This window comes from Plodia interpunctella, chromosome 17 (assembly GCF_027563975.2).
Source record: "Plodia interpunctella isolate USDA-ARS_2022_Savannah chromosome 17, ilPloInte3.2, whole genome shotgun sequence".
Classification (NCBI taxonomy): Eukaryota; Metazoa; Arthropoda; class Insecta; order Lepidoptera; family Pyralidae; genus Plodia; species Plodia interpunctella.
This window is the reverse complement of record NC_071310.1, coordinates 6329657-6338484: the sequence shown is the minus strand read 5'-3', so window position 1 is coordinate 6338484 and position 8828 is coordinate 6329657. Positions and strand designations below refer to the sequence as shown.

General features: G+C 36.9%; 3 protein-coding genes across 3 annotated transcripts; 2 read left to right on the top strand and 1 right to left on the bottom strand.

The window, feature by feature from the left end:
- The first annotated feature begins 84 nt into the window (after positions 1-84).
- LOC128677202 (uncharacterized protein) lies at positions 85-1541 on the top strand. Its single transcript, XM_053757880.1, has 4 exons — positions 85-243; positions 330-697; positions 785-1104; positions 1369-1541. Exons 1-4 carry the CDS (start codon positions 198-200, stop codon positions 1427-1429), a joined length of 795 nt encoding a protein of 264 aa, XP_053613855.1. The 5' UTR covers positions 85-197; the 3' UTR covers positions 1430-1541.
- Positions 1439-3914, bottom strand: LOC128677198 (uncharacterized protein). The gene is made up of 6 exons (XM_053757877.2): positions 3608-3914; positions 3233-3438; positions 2760-3040; positions 2540-2692; positions 2183-2369; positions 1439-2013 (listed from the first exon to the last, which is right to left on the bottom strand). Exons 1-6 carry the CDS (start codon positions 3727-3729, stop codon positions 1805-1807), a joined length of 1158 nt encoding a protein of 385 aa, XP_053613852.1. The 5' UTR covers positions 3730-3914; the 3' UTR covers positions 1439-1804.
- A 190-nt stretch (positions 3915-4104) lies between these two features.
- On the top strand, positions 4105-8633 carry LOC128676928 (uncharacterized). Its single transcript, XM_053757387.2, has 8 exons — positions 4105-4311; positions 4403-4585; positions 4689-4919; positions 5326-5466; positions 5671-5791; positions 6165-6309; positions 6742-6798; positions 6887-8633. The coding sequence occupies exons 1-8, from the start codon at positions 4198-4200 to the stop codon at positions 8478-8480; spliced, it is 2586 nt and encodes an 861-aa protein (XP_053613362.1). The 5' UTR covers positions 4105-4197; the 3' UTR covers positions 8481-8633.
- The last annotated feature ends 195 nt before the right edge of the window (positions 8634-8828 follow it).

Genomic DNA, 8828 nt, shown 5'->3' with positions numbered 1-8828 from the left:
ACATTATTTTTCAGTATCAATATAGGTAGAATTTGCATTATTTGTACTGGCAATACAATAATATTAGCACTTGTCACTGTCAATATATATTGTCAAAATTGGACTGAAATTGTAAACAGTAAACACGCACGTGGGGTTGGCTGGCGCAGAAGCTTGTCGTAGGTATTTCAATTAAACAAACTATTTCCATCAGTAATATGGTTGTAGTAGAAACAATGAGCAAACCTACTTTAAAAGTGTCTGGTAAGTGACTTCAAAATACTATTTCGAGTAAAGTGAGTCATAGTGAAACTCAGCAAGTTTTTAAATTATTTTCCTATTTTTACCAGTATCTTCGGATTCAACAAGTGAGGAGGAATCTGAGTCTCAAAGTGACGAAGAAATTGTACAAGAACCGATCTTGGATGAAGCTGAGGCGGACAATGAGGACAATGAATCCATCGACGAGCCACCAGAGGAAGACAGTATGTTAGTAACTAACGAAGGTTGGGCGGACTCCGTAGCGAAGATTTTGGGTTCAACTAAACCAAAAAACAAGAAAACTTTAGTTTTATCAAGGGCCAAAAAACATTCAGAAGTTATCAAAAAGAAGGACGAGAAACCGGCTTTTGAGGTGATTGGTGAGGAAAAGGAGGAGAAATCACAAAGCGAAATTAAGAAAGAAGAATCCACTTCAGAGCCCCCTGTCAAGAAACCTGTAAGTATCTCCTACTCAAATTTAACTATTATTATGCAGAGGAATTAAACTTGATTTCTCATGTTTCATAAAATAACATTATTCCAGAAAATTGAAAAACCATCCATAAGAGTAAAGCCAAACATATTAGAGAAGGACAGAGAAAGACTTTTAACAAAAATAGCAACAAAAGGTGTGGTGCAGTTATTTAATGCTGTAAGGAATCAACAGAAATCTCTGGAGAAAGATATGAACAGGACAGATTTGTCTGAGGCAAAGAAAGAGAAGATATTGAAAAAGTTTGATAAGCGTGCCTTTTTGGATACATTGATGGGTCAGACAAAGTCCATAGTAGTGGATGAACACACCAAGTCATTGAAGGATGAGGTGAAAGATGAACATGATGCACCTAAGTGGAGTGCTTTGAGGTATAAGGTTTTTTCAACTTCCAATTGGTAGTTCCAGAGATTGGCTCATTTCAGCTTTTATGATTTAAACTTGTCTGTGCAAAATTAAAAAATAGATTTTCTTCAAAATGTCAATGTTGATTGCTAAAAGTTTTTCATTGTTCATATGTAGTGTGACAATTAGCACTGCCATTGTATCATTACTAAAGGGGTTACAGCTGTGTGTTCATTATTATTCACTTTATTTCATTTTGAGGATTTCAAAAACAAATACAATTTTTGCAGGGATGACTTCATGATGGGTGCCAAGATGAAGGACTGGGACAAAGAGTTGGAAGATGATTGAAAGATGGAATTTATTTTAGTAATTTTAATAAATATTGTACATATAAAATCTTCTATATTATTTACATGGAATGATACAAAATATACTTGCACATGAAATCACTTTTAACCTATCATGGAATATCATTCACACTCCAAACAAGTGCCTCATAAGACACTTTCCTGGTGGACATCTGACACATATGACTGGTTGAACCAAGGCTTACCATACACTATGATGATGGATAATAATAAATTTAAAATGTTGAAATATTTTAATGTTCAATGAACATTAACATGGTCATATACTTAGTTTATAGTACCTTTGTACATTGGGTGGGATGAAAACAATAGTTCCATCTAGGCACAGAAAAAACTGTTATAACTGATTTAGTGATTACTTAATATACATGGTGTATGCATCATTCCCAACAGAATGAGGTTGAATTTGCTTTGGTAGTGTTGAGTAGATTTTGACAGGGAGATTCCAGACCATTGTCTCAATGGGCACACTCAGTGGTGCTTTCCAATCATTGTCTTCAGGGTTTGGCAGCAGCTTTTCATTGGTTGTAACAAATTCAAAGTGGAGTCTCCACCTTAGAGACACTGCAAAGTAAAAGTTTATATTACACTCATAGATAGTCTCCATATCAACCAAGCAATAAGTGATATGCAACCACAAACCATTGCAACTAAAACTCATTAAGCATTGGAACATCACATATATCTGTAACTGTTTATCACTAAGTATGTTTTCAAACAATAATTTACTCACCATCATCCACTTCAAAGGCTGGAGTAATGTGTAGTGGTATTGGCAATATTAGCTGGGAGTGAGTCAGGCCAAGGGTGACCTCATGATACCTGGCCACAGTCATAGTTCTACTACTAGTTTCTTTGTTGACATTTCTAGATGGGCTCTTTGATTTTACCACCTCTTCTGGTTGTAAAGATACTGACACCTATAACAAAAGAAATTAGGTAAAAAAATAAAACAGCATGTAAATCTTTTTGGGCATAGAGTAAGAAATACAGAAGAAAGAAATAAAACATAACTAATTATTGTTATTTTAGTGAAATCTAGTATGTCATTATGATGTTCTATTCATTATATAAAAGTATCATAACATACCTGCATACATGTGACAGTCCCAACAGAAAAATCAAAGGTACCCACAATATCTTCTCCCAATTTGTAAGCAGATTTGAACAAGCAAAAGCGTCCAACTTTTCCTCTAGTGTTGGTGATCATGTAAGAGTTTGGGCTTCTCCTTGCTGTGAGATTCTAAAAATGTTTTAACTTTAGAATTTTAAATGATAAATATGAAAAAAATAATATTTCAGTAACTTACCTGTAAAACTTGCAAAGCCATAGTCAAAGCAGTTTCGACTTTCCTTTCTTCTGAAAATGGATTAGTTGGTTGCAACTCCTCAGTAGTTTCATTACCACACAGCGCAGCAAGATCCTGCATATTTATTATAGGGCTGATGGGCAGGACTCTGAATGGTATTCTCACCATTTTGATGTGAGATCCCACTTTCTGTGTGGCAATGGTTATTTTGTATGAATATTTTACTGTTGTCCCTCTGTAGGATGGTGGGGCTTCAATAGGTAGGGATTCTCTGTACCAAACTGAAAAAAAAGACTATACTATAAATTATTAGTCTAATCTACTGTTACTTCTGATTAGTATACTGTATATTTCCCATGTATATCATTTAACATATACTCAATTTTTCTTCTAGTGTGTGAGATACTAATGGAACTCATATTACAATATAGTGATATTTATATTGATTTGCAAAATTATCCATTTTAACTTACAGGTTTTGGTTTCTCCGAGAGGGATTGTCAAGTCACAGAAAAGGATCTTAGGCTTTGTGTGAAACACAACATCTCCAATATCACAAGATGTCACTTCTAAAGCAGTTGTTTTCCCAATGGTTGGAGTTTTATCCCCTGAGCTACCTGATGTGGAGTAAAAGCAATGGATCTGTGCGGAAACCCATGCTAAACTCTCAAGAATATCACTGAAAATTGCAAATTTATTAAAGAAATACTATCATTATAATATTGAAACTGATATCTGTATAAATGTGACTAATCTGTAACAAACAGAATACAACCTGGTTGTATTCTCCTTGGATGCTATGAATAAATTCACTTCTATTTCTAATATAATCTGGACTAGTAAGTTACCTGTGACTTTGTGAATTTCTATGTTCTGGCTGCGTGGTGTGGCAGAAAGTAATACAACATTCAAGAGCTTCCCCTGCCAGGTACACTGTACCCGTAGTCAGTTTAGCTGAGAGTTCGATCATCTTTATGATCGTACACCTGTACAAATTTAACTAAATGTTTCGAAATTAATTGATAGTGAACATAAGTAGGTACGCAGGTATATTAAATATTTTTTTCCTAGTTAAAAACCTAAATAAATTTAAAACTTTAAGTCAAGGAGGTCCACACAATAAATTCTCTTGGGTCCATATCAATCAACCAAACAAATCCAAATATGTCAACGTCAACAAAACGTCAAAGTAATTGGTTTATCTAACGTTCAGAAACAGAGATTTTGATAGTTTTGAATAGTTTCTGGTGCAAAGTTCACAGAAACGGAATGTATTTTGTCGTGGATCTTTGGTTCATAGAAAGAATATTTTCTAAATGGAACGTGGCGTAATAACGTCCGAAATTATTTGAAAACCGAGCAAGGCAAGTAATGAATGTCAAAAAGTTGAGAATTGAGTTGAATTTATTTTATTTACAAAATTACATAAATAAGTAAAATGTTGATATCAGATGGTATCAATCATGGTAAATTGCAGTCTATAATAGTTGGCGAATTGAAAAAAGCTGGATTAAAGCATCGTTTAAAGAAGATTATATCTAAAAATGTGAAAGTATGTGATGGTGATTCATTCTCTTTGGACCTTTTATTATTTTGTATAATTTGTGTCTTTGTTCTAAATAGCAACTAAATATTATTTGTAGGATCACAAAACCCTGTTTGGTGCACCTCTCATCAAAGTCCCATCATGTAGTGTTATTTGTTGTGGAAGTACACTGAGCATTCCAATAGTTGTAACCGAGATGTCTTCAGTACTAAGGGCTAATGCTCATGTCGAGGGTTTATTTCGAAAGGCTGGTTCACAGAATCGTCAGAAGGATATCAAGGTAAATATGATTAAATATCATTGTCTCCCATTATGTTTTTGAAACATCTTTATCCAAGTAGATACTTTTCAAGATACTATTTTGTTAAATTATTATGTTTTAGAGATTACTAGATGCAGGAGGCTGTGTCTCAGAAGGCCATCATCCTATAGATGTAGCGAGTGTCTTGAAATTGTACTTACGGGGCTTGCCCGAGCCCCTCATCAGTGCAGAGGTCCAGGATCTGCTATTAAGATGTCGGCTCACAGCTGGAGAGGATGCCCTGAAACCTGTCCTGGACACTTTACTTCTTCTACCAGTATTACATGTTCATCTGCTACATTATATCATGGAGGTGAGAACCACTGAATACCAATTAGACATAAATATGTGTCTTCATGAACATTTATGAATGTCCACCAGAGAGTGAGTCCACTTGCAGTGTGTTACCAAAACAAAAGTCCCCTACATAATATTATAGGTATTATACATAATATAATAGCTACTAGGTAGCTTTGCCACTTAATAAATAACCAATATATTTTATGTGTTGCATAGTTAATTAGAGCTTCAAACATTATTTAAGACAGAAATCGAGAATTACTACATAAATGGCATATAAATGGCGCATGATGTCAGCTCCACCAATCCCATATCTATTTACTCTCCAGTCTTTTTTAGTATTATGGAAGATTTGCGGAAAAGAAATGTTTACTACTATCATTCTATCATTGCTTAATAAAATGTGACTTATATTTTAGCTCCTAAACTACATTGCTTCCCGTCACAAAGATAATCTGATGGACTCCTCCAACCTGGCGATTGTGATGGCTCCGAGCATCATGCCGCTGCCAGCGGCTGCGTCTGCACAACGACTGGAGCACCATGTTGCACTTGTCAAGGTACAGCATGACTTTAGTTGTGTAGTTAATAAAATTTGGCAAGGGTAGCTACCAGAAGTCTTTTTTTAGCTAGGACATGTTTTTTTTTTAAATAAATACACTAATATCTCGCCCTGGCTTTGCTTGGGTAAAATTATAATTAAGTTTGTTACCAAGATACAATTCACTCCTCCAATCAGATAATTGATGTACTGTTTATTACAGATATTCATCGAAAACTCGCATCATATAGGATTGTTGACAGAAGACCTTATGACCCAGCTGGACGATGATTCCGATGTATATCGGGCGAGACGGAAGAAACGGCGAAGTGGCTCTCTCAATCGTAAGTATTCGCATAACAGCGAAGCGAGCGTCTATAGTGTCAGTGGCGCCGCGACACACCGCTCAATAACCCTATAGACTCTGCGTCTGTGACAATAGCTTCCATCTAGGTCCAGTGTTTATGCAGATGCCTTTCCTTCCACTTGTTCAGATCACCTGAAACATAGAATTATCATTTTGAGAGATTACTTAACAACAAAAATTGACCATCAATGTATATTCACATTGAAAAAAATAAAAGTAAAATAAAGCTTAGGGATATTTATTTCTCTCCCAGTGCACCTTGAGTTGCGATGAAACACTCGGATGAGAGAAAGATTTGTTTCTCTCAGATGGTTTCTTGTGGGCTACATGCCTTCCATTTGATTTTTCAGGTGTGTTAAGTGGCCTCCGCAAAATGGTGTCTGGTAGTGTGAATACGCCCGCCACAGTTCGAGAAAGCACAAAAACTCCGATCCTGAGCAAGTCGGCGGCAAAACGCAAGTTTGACACATATGAGGGATTTTCTGCTAAAATGAGGTAAGTTCTTAGATATGTTTGATCAAAATCGGTCCAGCCTTTCAAAAGTTGTAGCGAAATGAATATTGAAAGTCGGGAGGGGGGGGGGGTTTATTTGTACAACAAATAAACTTGTCATAGACGTGTGTGTGTGATTCGTGTATTTATTGTGGTTTTACCCGAGCGAAGCTGGGCTGGGCGGCTAGTGCAAATAAAAACTAAATTTAAAATGTCAAATAGATTTGTTAGTAGGTAATACCTACGTATAAAATGCAGTTCTCATGTGCCTTTCATGTCAGAAGGCTCCTATACCACTTTACCACACACAATGGCATACTTTGTACTTTTTATGGCGCAATATCGCACGATCAACACTTCTCGCGTCAATACGGCATATTTTTTTGCTTATTGTTGATTTAGTATCATTTCAAAAATTGAGTTTGTTTATTACAGGAAAGAAATAAAACAGAATTTGCCTCAGAAGGAGCTCTCTTTCACACCTATGAAAATGTAAGTTTAATATCAATTTTGTAAAATGTTTTAACTTTATGAGGAAGGTTTATTATTTTGATATCAAAAATACTATTTTTCTTTTCAGGGGTGTCACTGAACGAAAGAGGTTAAGACTAAGCATGATGGATGCGAGAAGCACGCCGGTCGTCAACTCAGAATTTGGTTCACAGAAGAACTCTGAAACTAGCGTCAGCAGCGAAGACATGCTGACGTCTTCAGAACATCTGTTTAGCGCCCACGACACAATCGACTTGTCTCCGGATATGAAGCAAGTGGATAAAGATTATGTCAGGATCTCTAAACAAGAATACGAAGAAATCAAAAGCAGAGTGTCGGCGATCGAAAACAGGCTATCCAGAGAATTCACTGATGTTATTCCTAGAGTTCAACCCCTGCAGCAAGTCCAAGATGTCTATGAACAAACTTTGGAGGAAGTAGCCATGTTAAATTGCCCTAACTCCGACCATCTAGCGCGGCGTCTCAGCAAAGAATTGAAAATTAGGCCAAATGAAGAAGCTAAAATTATTAGATCACCTAGTGCGAGAAAAATAGGCTCAATAAGGCGACGATCCAAAGAAAACATCACCAAAATCGTAAGACATAAATCGTGGAATGCGTCCTCACAATCACATACTAGTCAAACTTCAGACAGATTTTACCCATACGTAGGATTAAGGAGAAGAGACCGAACAACCACGACAAAATCTGATTCAGCAAAAGTTAAACCACCGGTCGTTAATGAATGGGAAGGCTCAGAAAATTCCTTGAATGTCTCCGAAACCGGCAGTCAAAAATATAGTCTGCGCAAAAGAGTATCTCTTGCATCTGACTTCAACTTGGATAAAACTATTGGAAAACTCCAACCCAGGAGATCTTTGAATGTGAACATTAGCAGTGGTTTGGGCAACACGATATCGGATAATTCAATGAATAACACATTGAATTCAAGTTCAAAGTCAACTAACTCTAGTCTTAAAAGGTCTCTTAGCAGTTTCGGTAATGACTCAAATAAGCTTTGTAAACAAAGTCCACAGTCCCAACAAAAATGGCGCAGCGCCGCCGCTTTCTTTATGGATAAAACGGGCGAACTGGAAAATAGTAGTCAAAGTGGGAGGCCATCCGTTAATAAATTACGACGGCAGAACGCAGGCGCAGTGCTAGCGAAAGCGAAGCTCTTCGAATCCAGTTCAGATAAATCATCTGAAGGAAACGACCGCGTGCTACACAGCGGGTTTGCGAGGCGGCCGAGAGTTAACGGTCAACAGCAAAAGCCGCAGAAGCTTGTAGCCCACGTAAGACCTAAAATCCAGATGAATGGGAATACAGAAAACATCGCACCGAATATTCCCGATAGAGTAAGTAGAAACTTAGATGTCGCACCGATCGTTCCTTCAAGAGGATATCGGCCTAATGCCACGCAAGGGAAAGATGTAATTGATACGTGGCATATGTTTAGGAAAGGAACTCCACCGTCTAGAAAAGTTGTATCTCCTCAGGCAACTGCGGTCAGAACATCACAAACACCCGCCATGAAGAAACATTTTGGCACACCGAGAAGTTTACGGACTCCACTTGTAAACGGAGATAATAGAAAGGCCAACGCACCAATGAAAGCGATTCACATATCTCCAAGAAGGCGGTCACCGCGACAAAAATTACGCACTAATCAAGTTAATTAGTGTTTAGGAGTAACAAAATGCTGATTAATATAATGTTGCTCAATTTTATTTTATTACAATGTGATTATCGAAATCCAGTGGCCATTTGTACATAATATTTAATTTTTATAACGCACTGATTGCATCAATAAATATATCTTAATTACTTAATAAGCACCCTTGTATATTTCTAATGCTATGACCTAAAAAGTTTGTTTGCAAAAGACCCTGAGCTATCGTGCTTAGAATATTGAGATAGGTAGGTATGGGTAGCTCTGCTGTAAAGTAAACATTTCTGTAATTTTAAGATCGCCGCAAATCTCCGCTCTTTTATCTGAGCGTTTTCCCGGATCAGCAGTTTAGCGTCGG

Coding starts and splice junctions, on each gene's coding strand:
- LOC128677198 (XM_053757877.2), bottom strand. CDS start 3,729: ATGATCGAACTCTCAGCTAAACTGACTACGGGTACAGTGTACCTGGCA. Junction 3,439..3,607: donor AGAAATTCACAAAGTCACAG/GTAACTTACTAG, acceptor TGCAATTTTCAG/TGATATTCTTGAGAGTTTAG. Junction 3,041..3,232: donor TCTCGGAGAAACCAAAACCT/GTAAGTTAAAAT, acceptor CTTTTTTTTCAG/TTTGGTACAGAGAATCCCTA.
- LOC128676928 (XM_053757387.2), top strand. CDS start 4,198: ATGTTGATATCAGATGGTATCAATCATGGTAAATTGCAGTCTATAATA. Junction 4,586..4,688: donor ATCGTCAGAAGGATATCAAG/GTAAATATGATT, acceptor ATTATGTTTTAG/AGATTACTAGATGCAGGAGG. Junction 4,920..5,325: donor TGCTACATTATATCATGGAG/GTGAGAACCACT, acceptor CTTATATTTTAG/CTCCTAAACTACATTGCTTC.
- LOC128677202 (XM_053757880.1), top strand. CDS start 198: ATGGTTGTAGTAGAAACAATGAGCAAACCTACTTTAAAAGTGTCTG. Junction 244..329: donor ACCTACTTTAAAAGTGTCTG/GTAAGTGACTTC, acceptor TATTTTTACCAG/TATCTTCGGATTCAACAAGT. Junction 1,105..1,368: donor CCTAAGTGGAGTGCTTTGAG/GTATAAGGTTTT, acceptor CAATTTTTGCAG/GGATGACTTCATGATGGGTG.